The sequence below is a fragment of the Plectropomus leopardus genome, chromosome 4, assembly GCF_026936395.1.
Source record: "Plectropomus leopardus strain MGB_pleo_1.0 chromosome 4, ASM2693639v1, whole genome shotgun sequence".
NCBI lineage: Eukaryota > Metazoa > Chordata > Actinopteri > Perciformes > Serranidae > Plectropomus > Plectropomus leopardus.
Window position 1 is genome coordinate 30,270,968 of NC_142179.1, and position 24,670 is coordinate 30,295,637.

The following is a 24,670-nucleotide window of genomic DNA, read 5'->3' on the forward strand; positions in this document are numbered from 1 at the left end:
TCATAATATCCTGCCAAGACACGCCATAGCATAGGAAGTTGCAAAAAAGGTCGAAAACACCATAATTTGGCACGTTGAAAAAATGACCAAAAATCCAAGACTATAGTAAGGCAAAAATGTCAAAATTTGACATGTCCCAAAAACAGCTCAAAATAGCTGGAAACAGCTTATTAAAGCCTGCTAAGACACACGATAGCATAGGAAGTTGCAAAAAAGGTCGAAAACACCATAATTTGGCACGTTGAAAAAATGACCAAAAATCCAAGACTATAGTAAGGCAAAAATGTCAAAATTTGACATGTCCCAAAAACAGCTCAAAACTGCATCAAACAACTTATAATATCCTGCCAAGACACGCCATAGCATAGGAAGTTGCAAAAAAAGTCGAAAACACCATCATTTGGCACGTTGAAAAAATGACCAAAAATCCAAGACTATAGTAAGGCAAAAAGGTCAAAATTTGACATGTCCCAAAAACAGCTCAAAATAGCTGGAAACAGCTTATTAAAGCCTGCTAAGACACACCATAGCATAGAAAGTTGCAAAAATAGACAAAAACACCATAATTTGTCACGTCGAAAAAGTGACCAAAAATCCAAGACTATAGTAAGGCAAAAATGTCAAAATTTGACATGTCCCAAAAACAGCTCAAAACTGCATCAAACAACTTACAATATCCTGCCAAGACACGCCATAGCATAGGAAGTTGCAAAAAAGGTTGAAAACACCATAATTTGGCACGTTGAAAAAATGACCAAAAATCCAAGACTATAGTAAGGCAAAAATGTCAAAATTTGACAAGTCCCAAAAACAGCTCAAAATAGCTGGAAACAGCTTATTAAAGCCTGCTAAGACACACGATAGCATAGGAAGTTGCAAAAAAGGTCGAAAACACCATAATTTGGCACGTTGAAAAAATGACCAAAAATCCAAGACTATAGTAAGGCAAAAATGTCAAAATTTGACATGTCCCAAAAACAGCTCAAAATAGCTGGAAACAGCTTATTAAAGCCTGCTAAGACACACCATAGCATAGAAAGTTGCAAAAATAGACAAAAACACCATAATTTGGCACGTCGAAAAAATGACCAAAAATCCAAGACTATAGTAAGGCAAAAATGTCAAAATTTGACATGTCCCAAAAACAGCTCAAAATAGCTGGAAACAGTTTATTAAAGCCTGCTAAGACACACCATAGTATAGGAAGTTGCAAAAAAGGTCGAAAACACCATAATTTGGCACGTTGAAAAAATGACCAAAAATCCAAGGCAAAAACTTTAAAATTTGACATGTCCCAAAAACAGCTCAAAACTGCATCAAACAACTTACAATATCCTGCCAAGACACGCCATAGCATAGGAAGTTGCAAAAAAGGTTGAAAACACCATAATTTGGCACGTTGAAAAAATGACCAAAAATCCAAGACTATAGTAAGGCAAAAATGTCAAAATTTGACATGTCCCAAAAACAGCTCAAAACTACATCAAAGAACTTATAATATCCTGCCAAGACACGCCATAGCATAGAAAGTTGCAACAATACACAAAAACACCATAATTTGGCCTGTTGAAAAAATGACCAAAAATCCAAGACTATAGTTAGGCAAAAATGTCAAAATTTGACATGTCCCAAAAACAGCTCAAAACTGCATCAAACATCTTATAAATTCCTGCCAAGACACGCCATAGCATAGGAAGTTGCAAAAAAGGCCGAAAACACCATAATTTGGCACGTTGAAAAAATGACCAAAAATCCAAGACTATAGTAAGGCAAAAATGTCAAAATTTGACATGTCCCAAAAACAGCTCAAAATAGCCTGAAACAGCTTATTAAAGCCTGCTAAGACACACGATAGCATAGGAAGTTGCAAAAAAGGTTGAAAACACCATAATTTGGCACGTTGAAAAAATGACCAAAAATCCAAGACTATAGTAAGGCAAAAATGTCAAAATTTGACATGTCCCAAAAACAGCTCAAAACAGCTGGAGACAGCTCATTAAAGCCTGCTAAGACACGCCATAGCATCGAAAGTTGCAAAAATAGACAAAAACACCATAATTTGGCACGTCGAAAAAGTGACCAAAAATCCAAGACTATAGTAAGGCAAAAATGTCAAAATTTGACATGTCCCAAAAACAGCTCAAAACTGCATCAAACAACTTAGAATATCCTGCCAAGACACACCATAGCATAGGAAGTTGCAAAAAAGGTTGAAAACACCATAATTTGGCACGTTGAAAAAATGACCAAAAATCCAAGACTATAGTAAGGCAAAAAGGTCAAAATTTGACATGTCCCAAAGACAGCTCAAAACTGCATCAAACAACTTATAATATCCTGCCAAGACACGCCATAGCATAGGAAGTTGCAAAAAAGGTCGAAAATACCATAATTTGGCACGTCGAAAAAATGACCAAAAATCCAAGACTATAGTAAGGAAAAAATGTCAAAATTTGACATGTCCCAAAAACAGCTCAAAATAGCTGGAAACAGCTTATTAAAGCCTGCTAAGACACGCCATAGCATAGGAAGTTGCAAAAAAGGTTGAAAACACCATAATTTGTCACTTCGAAAAAATGACCAAAAATCCAAGACTATAGTAAGGCAAAAATGTCAAAATTTGACATGTCCCAAAAACAGCTCAAAACTGCATCAAACAACTTATATATACTTATATCCTGCCAAAAAGGTACAAAAGTTTCATAATATAGCTTGTCGAAAAAATGGCTGAAAACCGTATAGGATAGCATGGTGAAAAATCTCAAATTTTGACGTGTCCAAAAAATGTCTTTAAACCACAAATTATTGCGCGTAGAGATGCATTATAGCATAGCTGGATGAAAAAAAGGGCCAAAAACGTCAAAGTATAGCCTGTTGAAAAAAACTGAAAAAAATGCTTAGTATAGTATGGTGAAATAAGTCAAATTTTGACTGAAAACAGCTATGTTTAGGTCGTAGAGACGGAGTATTGTATGGCATGGTGAAAAAAGGGCCAGAAATGACAATGTATAGCATGTCAAAAGACCAAAAACATCTTAATTTAGCATGTCGTAAAAATGACCAACAATGTCACAGCAGAGTATGTCGAAAAACATAAAACTTTGACATGTCAAAGGGCTGAAATTAAAATGAGCAGTACAGTTTCAAATAAAACAGACCTTTTCATAGAAAAAGAACCACCCAAAGACAATTTACCGTAGTTTGTGCATGGTATTAATGCCATTGTACACTGTACTGTCTGAGTGTGATGAAATAGTGCTCTGTATTAAGAAGCAACTTACTGACAATTTTCTTTTCAACAGGGACACAAATATAATTTTCTGCTCCAAGAACAACCAAAACAGACATCTAATAATTTATCATTTTTATTTCATATTTGAATATAAATCTCTGTCAAAAGAAAATACCTAAATGATAGACAAATCATACATATTTACAGAATTTATAAAAGGAAACAAAATAATCTGTGTTTTTAAACTTGTTTTTGGGGATTTCTCAAGACTCCGTTTCCATTCTTTGACATTATTTTTCAAAACAAGGAAATATGACCAATACATTATTATAGACGTTGTTTCTGGGTTGCTGTTGTAACAGTTCAAGACATGTACAGGTCAGGCAGCCTTTTGTAATATAAGTTTTCCCACCAATAAAGAAACCATATGACAGCTTGCTGGAGTGTACATTTTGACAGGAAAAAAACACAACTGTAAAATCCACCTTTAAATTTTGGCCTGTGAAAATGGTATCATGGAACAGACACTGTTACAGAATAAATCCAACCCTGATGTGAGGGCTCATACAAGCTGCCATTTGTAGTCACATGGTGTGACTTAGTCATAGTTTGGTGAAATAGGCTACAGCTGAACACAAGATAAAGAAAATCTGAACATGTTTCCCTGGCACAGTACGAGGGATAAGGCTAAAACAGTGCACTCATACCAATTCATACACCTACTGCTGACACAAAAAAACCAATCAAAACTCCAGTCTTTTTTGGCAAGATTTGCAGAGCAAGACAGGATTGCTGCAGTCCCAGAAAGAATGGGAAGTTAAATAATTTGCACAGAAAGTAAAGAAAACTGACCTGACACATGATTAAGCAGCTCGTGTAACAGCAGATCCACTGACCTATCAAATGCTGTTAGGACTTTGGGAATCGAGCTGTTGATTACCGAGCCACCATCATATTAAATACTTTGACCTCAAGCCATTGCGAGATGGAAAATATGGTGGAACTCTAGCTTTTGCCTCAGAACATCAAACCCACAAAAGATAAAAGAGGTAGGTGATGTGACCTTATTAAAAAATGTGTATTGCTGGCATCCAGTGGTTAGACAGTTAAAAATGTATCAGCACTAACGCAGAGGGCAGAATACTGTGTGTAATGAAACATACTTCTCAAACGGCTCAGAGAAATAGCTCACTCACTTCAACAAAAACTAACTGTGTTAAACTGTACTGGGTGGCATTAGTCAGCTTTCGTTTGAGCAGTGGTAGTTTGTGGCAGTCTGGTGTTAAGCTAACTCACAACTGTAATTGAACTAAAAGAAATTGGCAACAGGAAACAAAAATGACACTTTCCCTTCAGTCTACAACTTTTAAAGTAATGTCTGTTTGAAACACTGTACTGACACCATTGTGACTCTGTGAGGTTTATGGCACAAACATTGAATTCAACTCTCAGTTAACGTCTGTGAACAAACTTTCTCTACAACACTGCCTCATATTCAACCTGTCCTCAAAACTCAAATAAGGCTTCCAAGGGTCCAGCCTGGAATCAAATCAGTGTGTGTGAGCAAGAATAATTCTGTAAATGTGTTAGTCGGACTACAGTTTTACCCTCACACTTCCACTTGTTTTACTGTAAGCTGTAGGCCACTTCAAATGTCTTGGTGTCACTTAAAAAACAACAAACAAACAAAAACAACTCCCAACATACTGAAAAAGGCATTATTCGCTCCAGTGGAGCATAAATTATCAAATGATTGATGGCAATTATTGCACCGGACATGACAGTTAATAAAATACCAAAAAAAGGTAGCATGAAATGTAAATGTTACAATTAAATCATCAGATCATGCAACGTGTGGTCTAGTAACAGAATGACAACCTCAGAGATTCACAGTTAAAGTGATTGAGGTGTAACAATTTGCAACAAAGCAAAATTGTTGTTTTTACACAGCCGGGTTGTACTCAGATGTCAATGACATGGACTATGATTTCAAGACTGATAGTGGCTCAAGATATACATATACATTTTGTTAAATGACTCAAAATACCATCAAAATTTGCAGTCAAAATCATCTGTGCAACCAAATATAACCACCTAGTGAAATGATTTTTGCCGATCATTTGACGGATAATTTATGCTTGATTGATTTTAAAAAGGCCATGTGCTTACAGCCTGTAAAACATACATAACTATTCACTTCTCAAACATTCAATATTTTCTACTTACTATGCAAATTCAAAATTCAAACATAAATTGTTATTCTCTCATTCAAAAAGTGTGCCGTGCAGAGACAAGCAAAAGGCCAAAACAGGAGGGCCACACAAAGTGTTGGGTAGTTCATGAAGGAATGTTTGGCCGGGGGTGGGGTGGGGTGGGGGGGCTGCTTTGTGGGCACACAAGTGGTGCACAATTAGAAAAAGAAAAGAACTAAGTGTTTAGGAAACAACCGAGTCCTGTGAACAAGTGCCCAAATCAACAGCAATCTTGGAAAACATTCATGGCTCCAGTACTCGAACTGGCTCCACACATTCAGCCTCCATTCAACATCGCTACAGGACATCTGACTGCAGTAGCTTGCACCAAAATTGGAGAAAAATATAAGATAGTACAGCATTACAGATGGGATAACCTGGTGTCGGTTCAATACTTAAAGATATCAGACCTCTTCCTCCACTACTGCCTGTGTCATCTTGCCTTCCTGTGGGAGCCCATTAGCACCTCTGCAGTGACATGTTAGACCTTTGGGCAGCGATGCAGAGCTACAACATAGCTATGCTCTCCGGGGTACAGTTGAGATGTGTGGATGTGCTGCTTCCTCCGGGGGACTTGAGGCCCTTGGTTGCCCCGCTCATTGTCGAGCCCCGGGCCCTGGGGCCTATGATAACTCCTGAGCCGTGGTGATGGCTCTGCTGCAGGCCTGCCATCATGGTCTCGCTGGTGACAGTGCCAAACTCGTAGGTGAAGGTGCCGTAGAAGACCAAGATGTCCACGGTGAAGACCCACTCGCAGATGGCAGCAGCGTGCTGCAGGACGAAACTCTCATGGATGAAAAAGATGCCGCCTTGGAGGAGGGCGAGTTAAGGAGGACAAATATCTCTGTTACAACAGAAGTACAACTCCTTTTCCTACTTCACTGGATCCACAGTGGCACAGGAAAAAGAGAATGAAATGTCATGAGCCTGAGCCAAATCCATGATATAATGAGATGAGACATATGTCAAGCAGCTTAACCTCAGGAGGGTAGATGTGAATTCATTATATGATTAGGGTGAAACTGACATTGGCTTTGCGGCTCCATTAAACAGAGGGTTAACACAGGGTTTAAAAATAGGATACCAGTTAGTGAATGCAGATTATTAACCTAGGATAGATATTTATTGTTTATCAGATAATTTTAAGAACCTGAATGGTTCTTATTGCTGTCACAGGAATAAAGGGGGACTATTACTAGTGATGGGGGACAAACAGTCACCCTGGATGTAACCGAGAGGCGGGCAGAGAAGAGAGGTTACAATAGAGAGCGAAGCCATTAGCATCGCCATTGTTAAATAGAAGGGACAGGAGAAAAGATTAAAAAGAGCCCAGACAGATGTTATTGTGGCCTTATAAAATTTGACAAACATCTTAATCTGTGCAGGAGTGTCTCAAGGCTGATGGTGTGTAAAGGGGAAGAAAATGTAAGTTACCAAGTAGATTAATTTTGCCATTTTTCTTAAACGTGGTTTAAGAAGAAATTAAATTAAAGTTGACCCTAAATCCTTCTACATCTTTTCAGCCTCAGTCTGGAGAAAGAAGCTGCTCTGCAGTCTGGTGGCTCTGCAGCGGATACTTCTGTATCTTTTTCCAGATGGCAGCAGGGTGAACAGACTGTGGCTGCTGTCTTTCAGTGTCCTTTGGGCTCTGTGCAGACACCTCACCTCACCGAGGTCACTGATGCTCTGTAGATGGGAACCAGTGATGTTCTGGGCAGTTTTAATCACCCGCTGTAGAGCCTTCCTGTCCTGGGCCGTGCACGAAGCATGCCAGTTTATGATGTTTCCAGTCAGTGTGCTTTCTATCGCTCCTCTGTAGAAGTTTACCAGGATCTTGCTCTGGAATTTCCGTAGGAAGTAGAGCCTTTTCTGTGCTTTTTTAACCTGGGTGGTGATGTGTGATGACCAAGATAGGTTCTCAGTGATCGTTATTCCAAGTAACCTATAGCTGTTCCCCTGCTCCACCTCAGCTCCACTGATGTAGACAGGGGTGTGTGTCTTTGCCTCCTTCTTTCTAAAATCATCAGTCAGCTCCTTAGTTTTACTGACATTGAGCAGTAGGTTATTCTCTGTGCACCACTCTGTAAGATTGTTGATTTTGTCCTGGTATGAACTCTGAGAGTGGCCGGTCCTCTGGAGGCAGAGTAGACTTAACAGCTGAGTCTTTATTGAAATCTTCTAAGTTTTATCTGAATTCTACTGCCTGATTAGACTGTGAGTGACTGCACTGATCTAAGGATGGCAAGGTGGGACCAAGAAGAGGTAAACTAATAAACCCACACAGGGTCAAGCAAATCAGATCTACGCAACCCATTTTGAACTACAACATATACTTTGATATAAAGGAAAATTCTCTTTAATCAGAGTTTAACATCTACTGATTATCTAGTTTTGGAGGTGGACTGTTATTTAGAAATGCTGTGTGATTATACTATATTTACTGATCAATCATTTATTGCACCACACTCTCAGAGTACAGGGCACACTCTGGACACAGACGGAACTTAACAGTTTATTGTACTGGGTCTAAAAGTTTGCTTACCCTTGCCTCTTCAACAGCTGCTCTTCTCAGCCATCAGTCTAATCAGCTTTGATCTTACAGCTGAATTATCCATCCCTGCAACTCAAACTCCAAAAACTGCTGTTACGGAAAAAAAGAACTCATGAAAAGTTCAGTCTGCGCTGCGTTCATGGACCCGTGCAAAACTTCAGATTTAGAGAGGAGGCACAGAATGAGAGAAAAAAAAAAAAGGGTTGCTGACGAATCAAAATGTGTCCTGTGAAAAAGGCCAATTAGTGAGAGGCGATCAAACGTTTTGATGTACTTAAAAGAAGTCAAAATACATATACAGAAACATAAATTGTGTTTAAATATGGCATCTATCCTATGTGCACAACAAGTGGAATGTCCGACTGGTTTGTAAAGGATACTAAGGACGAGGGAGACCATGGCTCCCAGTGCCAGAGCCACTCTGAAATGGGCCATCCAGTAGTCGAGGGCGGTCACAGCCACTCGGTAGGTGAGCACACATTGCAGGCACACAAACAGCAGCCCTGCTGGAAATGCCACACCGGCACCCACATAGTGTAGAGATTTGGCGTGATCAACCTGACAAACAAAACCACACAGTCAGTGGGGTTGTTTCAACTCGTCTGAGGTCCAAACAACAGAAGCAAAAGCTCACAAAACGTTGAATTCAGTGTGTTTGTATTTACCTGGAAGTTCCCCACCATAACCAGGCCCACGGCGTTGGTGCAGCCGGACACCAGAGCGCTGGTGTTGACCCAGCATCGGTGACTGTGTTCTATCACCTGGGCGTAGCGCAGAAGGCACACCATCACCACTACAGGACGCCAGAGAAGATACACATTTACACTGCATCCATGATACATAGTAGGAAAAACATTGTGCAATACAACTGTTTAAAGCCTTGTGATAATGAATCTGTGCGTCGGTGGAAATTTAAAAAAATGATGGTTTGGTTAATTCAGTTAAGTATTGAAATAGAAAATAGAATATTTTTTTCTCTTTTCATAGTGACAGGGGGAAATCGGAAGTTTAAAATAGGTATTATATACACATTTCTTTTTCTAAAACGCTTGTTTAAACATGACACTTTGGCTTGTTTATGGTTTAACCTACAGCTGCTGGACAATCATATGACTGCAACCATTCTGCTGCTGTCTCAGTACAGATGTATTTTATAGGTTATTGACATCTCAGATTGCATAAGGCTACTTTTCTTGGCAGGCTTAACATCACTGTTTGAAAACTATAAACCTGCAGTTTGTTGTCTGTTACAACACCACCACCAAAGGCAGTAAAACAATAAAACACAGATCAACAGTAAGGAAGTCAAAGGTCAGAAACACAGCATCAAGGCAGCTTTTACACTGGTGAGAGACAAAGAAGGAAGCTGAGAAAAGACTGAATGACAGACAGAAATGAAACTTATAAATAAAAATGGGATGAAAACTAAGACAGGAAAAAAAAGGAAATACATGTGAGGAGACACTCATCGATAGTGTAAACAGTGGGAGAGATGTAATTCAAGGTAGTGGGGGGGTGTTATGGCAGAGCTGAGTGGTGATGACACCAGACAGGGGGAGGAGGAGGAAAGGAGGAAGGCCATGGAGGGTGAATGCTGGGGAAAGGACAGAGGGGGGAAGTGGAAGGAAAGCCGCATTCATTATTGATTAGAGAGCACAGGCTATTTCCAGCCCCTCTGTATCTCTTGGAGGCTAGTGGCTGACATCTATGGGCACCATGGAGGATTAATATAACACGCATAATGGACCGATGAGACGGCCATCAGACACATTTTACCTCAACTGTACTGATTCATTGCTCTGGTGTTGCAGATGGCAGCAGTTTTAGTGTAAATCATCATATTTACATATGAGCAATTGAATGATCAGTATTTAATAGTCAATTTCTTCTAGTACATCAGTTTATATTTGTGGAAGACTTTTTATATGTCATTATAGCACAAATAAAGGAGAATTTATTTGATACTTAAAAAATAAACACAAAGTTTGAGCTGGTGGTGTGTGTGTGGGTGGGGGTACTTCCACATTTTGGTAAATATTGTTTTTTTTTTGCTAAGAGTTAATGAGAAGATTGACACAATGTAACTTGTTTCTCATTTTTACTCTTTAGCTTTTGCACATATTAAATAAGTTGTTTTATGGGTAGTTGAGACTTACTGGAGTCTCCACTGGTTGCCTGGCAACCTCATGGATGTCAAGTCTCTGGGAAGTCACTGCCCCCGGCAAAGAAATAGTCCAGCACATAACTCCCATAAAACCACATTTTTATTTATACATGAGCTTTAAAGGCACCAGAAGGACAAACAGAAACAGGCTAGCTGTATCTAGTCTTTATGCTAAGATAAGCTAACCATGTCCTGGCAGTCACTTCATATTTACCATACAGAGTGGATTTAACTTCTTATCTAACTCAGCTCTAAATTATCAAATAGATGGAGGGCAGGAAGTGCTGAATCCATATAATGCCTGAATTGGAAATAGAGGAACTTGATTAAATAAAAGGGCTGGATGAACCTGCAGGCAGCTGGTATCATCAGAAAATTGAAAGTCATGTCAGATGTAATCCATACAAAACAAATAAAAGTGATTTTTCCTACCATTGACCAGTATGCCCAGTCTGGACAAAACTGTTGTCACGAATTTCCTTGTCTTCATGACCTAATGTTACTAACATTACATAATGAGCTGATGAAAGCAACAAGATGGAAGTGGACTATAGCCATTTTTTTTTTATTGGTTGGGTCCATCATCTGAACATTGCACCAATGTGTGACATCATGGGCAATATTTTTTAAAAATGTTGTACAACTAAAAATGACACTGGCACACAACGTGTCTTTAAATGGCACAACTGTGCGTGTGTATGGTTTTACATTCAGTTAGGAGAGGCCTTACCCATGAAGGCTCCAACGTTGCCGATCAAGCTGAACAGGCAGCTTTCAGGAGGGTAGGAGCCACATTTACTAAAGCACATGGAGACAAAACAGCTCTCAGTATAAAAGTCTATAATATAACTATACCTATACATATATATATGTATGTATACACACACACACACACACACACACACACACACACACATATACATATATATATATGTATATGTATGTATGTATGTATGTATGTATGTATGTATATACACTCTATGCAAGGCTACAGTCTCATTACCATCCCTCAGTATTGCTACCAAGACACTACACTTCCTAATATAAAATAATGTACAACCAGTCGCTCTGATATATCTAGATGTACATCTGAAATTTAGATGAGGCCTTTCCTCTACACACATACTGATAAAAAGCCTGCTAGTCTCATGATGCCTTTTAACAAGAGTGCTTTTGTACCAGCCCATGGTTAGAGGCTTATTTGCAGATTAAACTAATACAGTTTATGCAAAGCATGGGTTAATGACTGTCACAGAGCCACAACACAACAAGGTACTAATTCATGCCTCAGGGCCTTTGCTGCCATAAAATTGCTTTTGTATTCTGCAGACACAAAGAGAGGAGAGGTGCAACAGTAGACCTGATGAGGGGGATGTCCTGGATGGTGCAGCATGTCTTGGGAAAGCCTGGTCGGGGCAGCTCTTCTGTGCACGTTACATTGTAAGACCTAGAGGAGTGACACAATGAATTCAGTTCACCTGCTACTGGTGGCTGTGGAATGTGACTGGTTAAAAAACAAAAAGTCAAACATGCCCATTTCCTTGGAACAAAAGAGAAAAATCACTCACCAGTTCTCCACAGGACAAACGTGGTGATTCATCACAGCCATGGCATACCTGTAAATAAAAGAAAGAAGTGGTAAATGTCAGGCCCAGTGCTCTAATCCCTGATGACTCAAACTGAACCGTTAGCAAGAAAGAAGATTATACTGGGCTTGAGAAAAGGGGTCATTCAACAGGAAAGGATACTCACGGGAGTCTGGGAATATACTCTGAATAATATATTAATAAGTAACAGTATGGATATTTCAGTGTCATATTTGCACATCCACATATTCCTGTTTGCAATTTCTTACATTTTTGATCACGTAAATAACTTTAAATGCCCATTTACATGACCCTATAAATCCGTACCCATTTTTTTCCCATTTGCAGACCAGAACACATCAATGAGACGTGACACAGTCAAGTGTTTCAGCAACTCACACAATCCATATTCCTGTGATGGAGAAGGCAGACAGGCTGACAGGCAGGACGATCCAGGCAGTCATTGGGCTGGCAGTGAGCTGGCTTTGTCCCAAGCATGGGGTGAGAGGGGGGCTTCGGGCTGGAGTGGCGACACGACAGGAGGGATCAGGTGGGGGTGGGTGGGGGTACGGGGTCACTAACACACAGGGAAACACACAGGGGGGGACATGAGAGGAAAAAAGGGGGAATGGCACAGCTCTTCTGCTCCACAGGGCCCTGCAGCCAGCAGCAACCTGAAAAGAAGAGATGGGAAGTTTGACTAAAATACATGAAAAATACACATTCAGTCAAACTACTTTAATAACAAATCTGTGTTGTCAATTATACTCAAAAAGTTACTTCTTAAGAGTTTTAAGTAACCATTTGCCTTCAGTGTGCTTAATTGTCTTTTCTACTTAGTAATTTGCACTTAATGCCAGTTGTATATCATTCAAAATGCAACGCTGCAGCCGTATTGCCTTGACATACAAAGTTAAGTGGAAAGAAGAAGAACCAAGAAACAACGATGAGAAACTGCACCACGCATTCTGTATATGAGGCATAGCAATGACGACTTAATAGACATGCTGACGTGCACGTACCCTCTGTGACTGTGTGACAGGAAGTAACTAGTTGCGGTCTGTATGATGTACTTCTAAAAACACTTCAGAAAAATTCACATCACTGAATTACTTCTCATCAGCTTGTAGTACCATTTGAAAATGTATCTAGTAAAAGACTGCAAACTGTTGAACTGGTGCCAACTAAACTTTTGGGGGCCATACACCAAACCAATTGTCAAGGTATTTCATTGTTGCAGACAGATTTCTAATGTCAGAATAAAATCATAAGAGTTTGGTGTTGTTTGGTGTGAGGTGGTCACAAAACACTGTCCAAGCCATTTTAATCAGTCTTTTTCTCGTCTTTACGTTTCAATAAAATCAAACAAGTTTAATGTTATCCTTAGTTTTAGTCTTGGCTTATACATAATGAGGGGACACTGGGGACGTGCAAGAATATGAACAGGAAGTCTTAGTTCGCTCATACTGTGGAGAAGGACAAACCTGTGGATGATGTTTAATTTACAGTGTATCTGATCCACCAACCAGCACTAATTTTTCTAAAAAAAAATATATTTTTAAAGCATCATATTCCAATAGTCTCTTCCTGATAAATTGGCACAGATAACCAACAGGGGCTGGTAGGGAGTTAAAAAGACAAAATACAAAATGTAAAGTTTGTACACAAATAGTTTGTTGATGTTGTTGACAAGTGACAGCTTGTATTTTCTGTTTCTAGAATTGTGATTTTTGTGGACTGGACGCAAAAGAAATTTTAGGGAGTTTGGTATAATATTTTCAATCACGAGTAGGATGGGAGGTAATCTCTAAACAAGTCAAGTTGTGGTCTTGTTCTGTAAGACATCTTCAGTCATATAAAATCTTATACTCCGGTCAAAAAACTCACAATGTCTTTAGATGTGGGAGTGTATCAGATTTTTTTCTTTTAAGTCTTTTCAAAGTCTTCCAGGGTTTGGCAGGTATTAGTGGATAAGGTCTATTATTTTGGTAAACCAGAATCTTAGCGTCTTCTTAGGTAATGCCCTCCCTGTCATTGTTAAACAAGAATGTAAAATTGTTTTTATGAAGAGAAACTCTTGCTCTTTAATTTTGTATGGCTAAAAACAGATGGTGTTTATTGTAAATGGTTTAAAAGGATAACAAAATGGTCCTCAAATGTGCAATGGATTTGTTTTTTTCTACTCTATTTTATGGTGACTCTTCTGTAAATGACAGTTTGTGTGAGACAGAAAGACTAGCACCTCTTGGAGACAAATCAACAGCAACATGAAGCTGTGAAAGGTACTATCGGGGCAAGGTGTACCCTTGTGAGAATGAGGACTCAGCCAAGGTCAGCTCTGTGGTGGTGGAAATGTGTGGGACAACACATATCATTTTACACAGTGTACAGTCACAAGTGTGTCCTTTGCTCTGAGGGAATACACAGTGAACAAGATCAACTCTTTTAGAGCTAATCCAAATGAAAAAGAGCTCTTGTTTTCAAAGAAAGGTTCAACTCACATAAGGCAGAGTTAAGGTTATTTAATGTTAGCTGTAATTTATAACAACTGTCTTATGTAATTATTGGTTTCACAGCCATTTAAAGACTTCTGCAACATTGACCTTTGCTCTTTTGCCTTTTATAAAACATTTTCCATCACTTAGTTTCAGATGTATTCCCTGCTGTTAAAGATAGTCTAAAGTCTAAAATCTGTTTTTTCCATTGATAATGGTAACCAGTCACTTACTGACAATGAGCTAGCTTGTGACCCCATAAAATTCCTAATCTTTCTGAAAGTTTGAAGGTTTCTATTTGTATGTAGACACAGGAAAACCAAGGCTAAATAAAGTGGCCTTTCATCTAAGTGGCCGTTTCCCATTTTTTACTCTATTGCATCATGTTTCAACTCCATATCAGAGTTCATTTAGATTTTAGACTGCTAGAGCTGCAACAATTGGTCCATTGATTGGTTGATTCAATTTAATGCCTAACTTTTTGATGATTTATTCTTTGTTTTGAGGCACTTAAAAAACAAAGCAGAATGTGTGTGGATCCAGCTTTTCAAACGTGTATTTTCTTGTTTCCATAGTCTTCTATGATGGCAAACTGATTATCTTTGGGTTTTGAATTGCTGGTCAGACAAAAACAAAAAAAAACCACATTTGATGACATCACCTTATGTTACGGGAATTTGTGACGGGACATTTTTCCCCATTTTTCCTGATATTTTATCGACCCAACGAGTTATCAGTTAATTCGGAATGCAGAAAATAACATGGTGGATTAATAGTTGCGGACCTGCAGACTGTGTTCATACAGAGATACTGCAAACACAAAGTAAGGAGTACAGCTACAGGCGCTGGAAAATGATCAAGTAACTGACTCTCCCATTATGTACAGTGCAACCTCCCAGTTTGGCATTTTTCATGGGCTTGCAACTAAAGCAAAGTAGCCTTGTCGACATTTTTAAGCTTTTATGCTCTCACATCACACTTTAAAATGAACTAGTGTCAAACCACATAATTTATTCATTTCCATTTCCACCAACTGCACCATGAGAGGTGATTGTTTTGTCAGAAGTCACCAGGTGTTAATGCTGGTTTTTAAGAGAAGAATTTGTTGTGGTTAAATATAAGGGTAAAGGGTTTGCAGACAGAACGCTGACATCCCCACTCACCCCGCCCCAATGACGACCCCCATCTGCTACACAAGCTCTACCATCTGCATGGACATCATTAAACAAACAGACCTTGAGTCACAGTGAGTATTCGGACATTTGCTCACAACACCACATTTGACAGCAGTTCAACAGCTTTTGTTAATCACTTTTGTTTGGAGTACGCTGCAAGCCAAAACACATCTGTCGATCATTTATTGTCTTCTCAACCCACTTTGTAGGTAAATATGTTTGACAGGGTCTTTACAGGTTGCTCTAGTAACCAGGGGTTTCTTTATAAAATAAAACCTTCAGCCAAGATGAAACAGCTAACTTTTACCTTAAACAAAAAAAAAAACTGTCCAGCAGCTGGTGGGTATTCAAATTTATCTTGTTCTTGGTTCACTGCTGAGTTTACTTGAAAATATACCAATTTTATTGATCTATCTTTTTACAATTTGCCAATTTTGGACAGGTTCACACACCACAATCTGCTCAAGTCAAAAATATTTTATTACTGGTACATTTTGTCCTGTGAGCTGTGTTTCCTTTTTTTATCTTTAAATGTTCTCTTTCTCAGGTCATTTCCATAAGCAGACACTAAGACTAGATTTGCATATGGACATATTCACACGCAGCATTGTTTCATACATCCATGCTCTCTCCCACACTCAGCGTTGAAGTGTAGTTGGTTCCTCATATGATTTGGTGTGCATGGTAGTTGTTCCCTTCTCTGAATACATACATTCAGGGGTAGAGTGCTTGCAAAGGCTTTTGAAGTGCTGTCAAATATGGCACACTGAGCAAAGGCTGGAATACTCACTGTAAGTCGTTTTATGGTGTTCACACCAGATAGTGAAGCTTACAAATCACAGTCAGGAGAAGACAACAGCAACTATAAAAACATGCAGTCTTCAGGGCACCCATAAGAACAGCCAATCACCTTACAATGTTGACCCACAGCAAGAAAACGAGAGGGTTGTGAAATGCTGTGTTGACACAACAATTTTTTCAAATTCTATATATAATCGCTTTAAAATCTTATAAAAATGTGGGATCTGATGTATAGTTTTGCATTAATGCATTTCTATACTAGCGATGACAATGCTCAGGTAAGACTGGACCTGTATGCTTATCACAATTTCTGATTATGAGGAAAGGAGATTTATATAATTGAAGGAGCCCCTGTCAAACCGAAAAAGATGAAAAATGATTAAAGTCAATTCACAATTTTAGTAGTGACCACCCAATGTAATTTCAGCTTGTTAAGTGATGTCACTGGGCCCATAAATACTTTCCTCATTGGCTTACATTGTCAAAGAGGCATCTATAAATCACTGGATACTTTTATTTGTTTTTGGAGCGTTACAACCCCCATGAAATGACTTATCCATCAGAATTTGACACATAATGTCCAATAACATTTCTAAAGTCTAAAGGAGCCCCTAGATTAAATCATTTTATCCCCATTCTAGTTAGCGGAACGCTTAACTGCTAGGAGCCGGCTCGCCTGCGGAAAGCCTCTTGAGCGCCTGCTCTATGGGCTAAATGATGCGGGGCCAGCACTAACCATCTGGGTAATTTCATTCAGTATAATCTGAACAGCTTTTTGGCTTCATGTGCCACTGAGCAGATTTCATAGGAATGAACGTGAACCTGCCAGGAATGCTGTATCCAGGTCTCAATGATACTAATGGAGAACACACTGAACAATTGAAATAAAGAGTTTTGCACAACAAACAATACAGCTATGTAATCTTTGAAGAGTTTTGTTAACACCCATATAAACCTGTTAAAAGCAATACAGAGGCAACAAAAAAGAGCTTGCAGTGGCCTACACAATGACAACATGTGATAACTGTATGTGATCATTTATTCACAGGATCTGTTTCTACTGAATTTAGTCACATTTATCTTAAATCAGTTCACCAGTTTTTCCATCCTTTCTCAAGTGTAATTTTTTGTGACAAAGATTTTTTTTTTTTTTGGAGGGGGGTGTTTTAACTCAGGTTTTCTATGCATAATTCAAAATGGGCATAAAAATGTGGTGGATGAAAATGCACCTAGTGACAACTCCATATAAACAAACAAATGTTAGCTTATCAAAGCATTTTATAAAGGACAGTAGATTACACAATGAAGAAATTGTTAAAGTTAACAAACAGGTAGCAGATGTAAGATGGTATTCCAGTATTATGTTACCAATTACTACATTTATTTAAAATATATTTAACAAGTATCTCAGGAGCGGCTAAAACAAGAGAAACTAATCATAGATCGCTGTCTGTGTGATGTGTGTACGGGGGGCCATAATGATACCCCCAACCCCCGCAGCCATTCAAAGGAAATATTCGCCACTGTACTTGTAAGACTCGAAGAAACTGTGACAATGTCCGTAAATAAACATCGAATTATATTTGTTCATTTGTGCACAGTCGACGACCACAACCAAACAAACGGAGCAGCATCCCGGAGTCCGGCAGCCTGCTCTCGTGAACCGGGGAACGGTACCGTTAGCCGTGTTAGCTTCAACCTAGCTAGCTAGTTAGCTTGCACTTTACCAGTTGTCTTGACTTGACACTTGCCTGCGTCTTGATTTCCGCTAACCAAAGCGATGGGCTGCTAATCAAAATGCGGCGAAAAGACAGGAACACCGACGCTAATGAAACAGTCAGTACACGAAAAAGAGTCTACACCTACCTTCAACCTGCTATGCCCACCACAGACCTCAACAACCTTGGTTTCCCTTTAAAAACAGCGTTTTCTTAGCAGACGAGGCTAGCCGCATCAATAACTTCCGGTAGTGCTTTTCAATATAAGACATGGTTATTTCACTGTAAAAATACTCTTCCAGGAAATGATTAATCAGGCCTACAAAACAATATATTTTTTGGTTTATTTTAGAGACAAAGGCTTAAATCTTCATTATTTAAGAAAGGGTAAAAATATAAAAGATGCTTTACAGTGCAGCTAAAACACTGAATCACACAAATAAAACAGTAGACAGGCTACTTTGTAAGGATACCCATCACCTGAGTCACCCCAGGTAATAAAAGATACACTTGCGCCTTCAGTGCCAAATTAAACAAATCTCACACGTCATCTTAATTTACATCATCAGTTTGACCAGGTTTCCATTTCAGTTTATGATTATCTGATTATATTTGTATAAATATGACGCTTTTATTTTCCAACAATCGCCTAATCTCTGGTCTTATTGTGGTGTAACTAACTTGACGCAGCACTGTGTGGTCAGGCCCTGCCGTGCGACACCTCTGTGTGTCTGTAGTTTTTTGGCGAGGATGTCCAAGGAAAAGTTTAATTTTACCCTTTGGAAAGAAATACACGTCCTGAATCTTCATTTTCATTAGAAATCAAAAGGCCTCACAAAAAAATGTTAGCTGGATTTTCATATATCTGAAATAGGATTTTGTCTTTTTCGTGTAACAAATATCTGTGTATAGTGAAGTCAGGTAAAATGGGACAGTTTTTGATAAATGATTTATATGACTATAAAATATGCCATAGATGAAATCTACTGATGATTTTATAAACTGTCCTGAGTCTTTTTTAATATTTCTGTATTAAAAAAATGTGAAAAAATATAATTGTTTTGAAATTATAAGAGTTTGAGTGTCGGCAGGTGAGTCATGATTCAATGTTTAGCTAAAATGGGCCAATATAAAAGAGAACACAGTAATTTCAGCTAAAATAACTTTAATTTTAATAGTAAATTCATGTTAAAGATAGTCTTTTGTGTGTTTCTGTAACACTGTTAACACATTTAATGCAGTAACAAGCTGAACCTGAGCTGTGTGTGTGTGTGTGTGTGTGTGTGTGAGCTTTACATGCCTATGTTTGAATGTCAGTTTTCTTTCAAAAAAAAGAGAAAACTGACATTCAAAATTTCTTTCTTTCCCTGTTTTCTTCCTCTCATCACTTCCTCTCTCTCTCTTTTTCCCTTCTTTGCCTGTCCTGCCATACTGTCTACAACACATCATTTTTTAAAAAAAAGTTTTAGATTTTTGCATGGTAACGTAACAACACATTTAAATCTGTTTTTTATTACACGATTCCTGTGTAAATTCTGTGTAAGAGTGTGTGTGTGTATACATGGCCCATTTTAGCTGAAAATCTTGGCTCATTTTAGCTAGTTAAATGAAAATAAGCCAGTACCTAAAGTCCATTTTTCCCACAAAAATCAAAGTTTCCTCTCCAATTTCAGCTTTTCTGTTTAAAATTGTTTGCAAAAACAGTGTTTTAATCACTTTTCTTTGTTGTTAATCTTACATATAATTGTTTTATCATCCTTATTAGTGCTGAGTGAACTTTGCTATGACAGGCTCACTCACCAAGCAGTTCCTTTGAAAGACTTCATTCAACACTCTGCCCCGCCCACCTCAGAAGCTTCAAACCAATGAAAACCACTGATAAATGTCAACTAGTGCTATAGCAACAGTGCAAGATCGGCAATTGTGATTGTGGCTATAAAATTTTAAAGAGCTATGATGCTCCAGACTTATCTGGCCCATTTTAGCTGACTCCACCCCTATATTTATACAGAACATATCTGAAGCATCTTCACTGTAGCAGTCAAATAAATAAAATAAAATGTGTGTGTGTGTGTGTGTGTGTGTGTGTGTGTGTGTGTGTGTTTCAATTCAAAAGGTTCTCCTGATATGCGTCACAGCACAGGTGCAACTAATAACAGTAATCAGCTCAGACACCGAAGATCCCCGCCCACACATAACAGCTGTCCAATCAGAGCTCCAGCCGCTCTTCCGCTGGTTTGAGTGCATTTAATACAAAACCACTTAATACTGTCATGCATTAAAAGGAAAAACAAAAAGTAAAATTTAGAGGCCATTTTAACATTTGTTTAGCATTTCCATTTTAAAATTCAATTATTACATCATTTTAAATGAGAATACACTCAGGTGCAACAGCATTTTTGCTTTTGGCTTTGAGTTTATTATGACATAATTTATATGAAAAATCTGATTATCCTGCATTAAGCTTATTATTGTAAATAAACAAATGTATTTATTTATAAAACTTACAGTTTTAATGATTATTCAAGCAAATGCAATGCTAAGCCTGGATAATGCAGTTTTTCTCTTTATTAAGGCAGACTGAATGTCATTAATAATTTAATCTATTCCTTTTTTAAATTAGTTAGTATATACATATGTGAAAGTAATTTGCACTCACTTGCCTGTTAAGCCTCCAGCTGTCACAAATTACAATTATTATATTTGAGAAGGAAGAAACCCTTACATCTGACTTATCATAGTAGGAAAAATCACAGGTTTTACAGATAACATATGGCTCCACTCTATTCAAGTGCCCTAGAAGACAATTTCACAGTGAGCCAGCATGCACAACCCCAGGAATCTGACACTGAAGCAGCTATATGGAATCCAGCCATATTTCATTTTATAATTAACGCCTGTGCTTTCCTACTGTTATATGTCAAAATGTCTTTGAAAAGGCATATTATTGCTAATATGTTGCAATTTTTTGAGGCCACGGAAATCATACAGCTGAGATAGATATGAAAAAAAGGTTTAAAATTAAAAATTAAAGCTAAAATAACTATGATTTAACCCATTCGGATTAGTATGATGCATATCTGAGATTGCAAGCTTTCTAAATCATCATCTAAATTTTGTTGAGAACAGTGAACTAGAGTAGAGCTTCACCAACTGAAGCTCTAGTTTATCCGAACCAAAGTGAACATCAGTGTGCCATATTAAATTACGAGTGACTGTGACAAACTTAATAAGCAGTAAACATCATAAATGTTTTATAAAGGCTTTGTGCTGATTTTAATGGCTTGTTGCTGAGGCAGCAAACACGGCATACACCTGAGTCAACATTATTTGGGCTTTAGTTTGGAGAGGGAGAGTTGAGTTATTAGAGCTCAACAATGTTACACTTTCTTTGTACTGTCATTCAGAACAATTACAAAGACTGTACATTGTGACAGGTTTGGATTATCTTTTTTTCAGACTGTGATACCACCATCTGCTGGAGAAAGAGGACACTGCTCTCTATCTCCCTCTCTCTCTCTCTCTCTGTCATTCATTCAGCTTCTAACACCAAATATTCAGAGAAGCCAATCTTTCTGCATCTCTTGAATGTTGTCACAGCCCCACTCATTTATATGAATGTTATCCACAGCAACACATGCTGTCAAACTGGGCTCGCAGGTGAAACCCCTGCACAGTCAGAACTGCAAAATTCATACTGCAAGGGTATAAATAAAACATATCACAAGCCTAATGTGTCATCAATAATATTGCATTAGTTTTGTGTATTCACCACTTGTAATTATGTTCTCTCAGACCAGCTGTCAGAGGAAAATTCTGGCATTATACATTACTGCATAAACAGGTTCGTAACATTTGGTTGTTTCACACATATAATCTCACTGTTTCTAAAGTGACGTAGTATATGAGCTAACTTTGTTATTGGGAGGTTTAGGGTGCGGAAGATTCAATGGCTTGCTAAGCCACAGTCCACTGTGGATCACTGTTTCAGCCCAGTGAACAAAAAAAAGTTCTTTTTTAGCAAGTCTTCATTGTGTCTTCCAGTGATTTTTTGGCCACCAAACATGGTTGTTCTTTCAGTGATCTGTCGCTCTTTCCACTAGGGATAATGCCACCAGAGTAGCTGCTTTTTGTTTCAGAGACATTGCTGTTTTTCCTGCCAGGATAGTTCCACAAGAAGTTGTTGTTTTTTACCAAAACATTGCTTTCGAGCAGTTTTTTAGTCACCAAAACGCGACCTTTTCCTAACTGTAGCTCTAATGTTTTTAGGAAAATGCATTTGGTTGAGAAAACAAAAAATAAGGATTATAAGAACGTCCAGTGTGTGTGTAATCACATCAGAAAAAGGTCAGGTTTGACACTTGTATTTAATGCTACAGAGCAATCTGTGTTTGGATTCTCTGGATGTAAATAACAGAGAATATATGTGAGGCTTTATAAAGCCACAGGAGGGATTATAACCTGCATTCTTGTTTTACTAAGCAGCTTTGAAGGGACTCTGCTGAATTTGATCCACAAATCTTACTGACAGGAAACTGTAGACTTTGACAGCAGATGATATTAATCCTTTAGAGATATCCATTGATGCTTTGTTTTACAATCCTGCTTCCTAGACTACTATCGGATCAAAAAGGGGAAAAAATGTTGAATCACAATCTAAATTTACTTCTATCTGCATAATAATAACTGGAGTAAGACTGAAGCACCCTAAACTGCAGGTAATAGAGAGAACCAAGCAGCAAGACTGATTTTTTTTGTCCACCTTATGTTTGTAATGTAGCCTAAATTGACTTCAAACCCAAAAGTCGAGGCCTTCTACTGCCACAGACAAGATAAATACCAAGTAAACACAGGACCTTTTTTAGTAATATTTCATTATATTGAAGCAGTTAAATCATCCATTGGGTACCAGTCAAAATTTATGGGGAGATTATGAAACTGTTGCTGAACAGCAGCCACCACGGACACTGTGATGAAACCATTGGAATATCTCTGACATGTTAAAATGTGCCACAAGTAGTGGAGAGTCATAAAGACAACAAACCAACACATAAATATCGGTTACACAACAATATCACAAATTTGCTAACATTAGCTAACATCAGCCACCATACCATTTTTTTCTTTCAAAAGCTGCATAGTCTGGCTTTAAAAAAATCAGTTGCCATTTAGAAGAACTGCCTGTAATCTGCCTGCAGCTGCTAAGTCAGCAGCAGTGTGTGTTATTGTGTTATTGTGTGTTAGCTTCACCCTCTGCACTTTCACCGGTGGTTTCTGAGGTGGACGGTATGTCAGAATTTCTTTCGCGAAAAGTTACAAAAGGATCAATTGTGGCTCATATGAATGGCTGTTAGTATAATAAAAACACTGCCAATTTGCCAATATGTTTTAATGTTGTATAACTTTTCACTAACTAACCAGTACAACTCAATGTTATGGATAGGTGCTGCACAGTGATTTAGCAGTAGCTAGTGCACACAGCACAAGGATTCATGGTTAACAGTTAGTCATTAATGTTGTGTACTGTAAGTCTTTTTTTTAATGGAGAAGCTGATTTATCCTTGCTGAAATGTTTGATTCATGCTAATAGGCTATGTGACTCCTGCGTGTCGCAGTTGATGACCCAGGCTGTAAATCATTCAGTATATTATATCTCATGATCATCATATCACACATCATCATTGTATTTTAACATTTCCCTTTTCCCCACTGTGGCCTCCTTTTCCTGGTGTGACCCTGTGGCTTGCATGACAAATCCAGCTCACCTCTCGTTCTCTTGACACACTACACTAACAAGACTAGCTTAAGTCTGGTAGCTCTATTTAAATGTCACTGCATTAACAACCTAAATCCTTAATTGTTTTAACTAGTCAGCTGTGACTGGCACCAGGAAGGTAAATAAAGGTAAATATATTGTTTGGTTAATAATGCTATCGGCCAGGGGCCTTGCAGAATGCCATCTCTGGTCAGCTGGTGCTGATAATCAGCAGGACAATAATCTGATATCCAGTAAGAGGATTCAGTTGCAAGCAAAGTTATGTTTCCAATTCCTTATAAATAACTACGCCTGATAGTTAAAATAATATTGTTAATGACATGTCACAGCCTTATTGATATATCTATGTAGGTCTAATATAAAAACAACCAATAATTCCCTAGAGTCTGTGGGCTTGAGTCAATTCAACCTCTGAAGAGTCCTGCACCCCCTCTGAATCAGGAAGTAGGCTAATACTTAAAGCCTTTATCCTCTTTTATGTATGCACCAGCCTTCCTTTGTTCCCTTAAGGTATGAGAATCTTAAAGGATTGCAAAATAATAAACAGCATAAGCAATCTATTGTTTACTTAAAAGAGATACTTGACCTAAAATTTAAAAAAAATGAAAAGTACTTTGCAAAGGAAAATCATCACAAAGTGATGTTATCCTCAAAGAATCAACACACGCAATGGTATTTTCCAATCATAGTCTTCCAATACGACTTCCTTGAGTAATCTGTAGGGATTGCAAAAAGATTAATGTATGGCACAGGCATTCATAAATAAACATAAGGAAAACAACACTTCTTGTCTATTTAATCAAAATCAGCTCTAAGTACTGAAAGCTCAAATCTTAAAAAATATTCATCAACTAAAACAGGGTGAATTCATGATGGGCACTGGGTGAATTCATGATGGGCACTGGGTGAATTCATGATGG

At 38.2% G+C, this 24,670-nt stretch overlaps 1 protein-coding gene across 1 annotated transcript; it reads right to left on the reverse strand.

Moving 5' to 3' along the window:
• Nucleotides 1-3,349: 3,349 nt before the first annotated feature.
• Nucleotides 3,350-18,238, reverse strand: LOC121944798 (transmembrane protein 150A-like). Its single transcript, XM_042488703.2, has 8 exons — nucleotides 18,123-18,238; nucleotides 12,185-12,459; nucleotides 11,768-11,815; nucleotides 11,560-11,646; nucleotides 10,930-10,997; nucleotides 8,701-8,828; nucleotides 8,416-8,593; nucleotides 3,350-6,293 (listed from the first exon to the last, which is right to left on the reverse strand). The coding sequence occupies exons 2-8, from the start codon at nucleotides 12,247-12,249 to the stop codon at nucleotides 5,992-5,994; spliced, it is 876 nt and encodes a 291-aa protein (XP_042344637.1). The 5' UTR covers nucleotides 12,250-12,459; nucleotides 18,123-18,238; the 3' UTR covers nucleotides 3,350-5,991.
• Nucleotides 18,239-24,670: the final 6,432 nt, after the last annotated feature.

Coding starts and splice junctions, on each gene's coding strand:
- LOC121944798 (XM_042488703.2), bottom strand. CDS start 12,249: ATGACTGCCTGGATCGTCCTGCCTGTCAGCCTGTCTGCCTTCTCCATC. Junction 11,647..11,767: donor GTTTGTCCTGTGGAGAACTG/GTGAGTGATTTT, acceptor TCACTCCTCTAG/GTCTTACAATGTAACGTGCA. Junction 6,294..8,415: donor CATGGTCTCCCTCGTCCTTA/GTATCCTTTACA, acceptor CCCTCCTCCAAG/GCGGCATCTTTTTCATCCAT.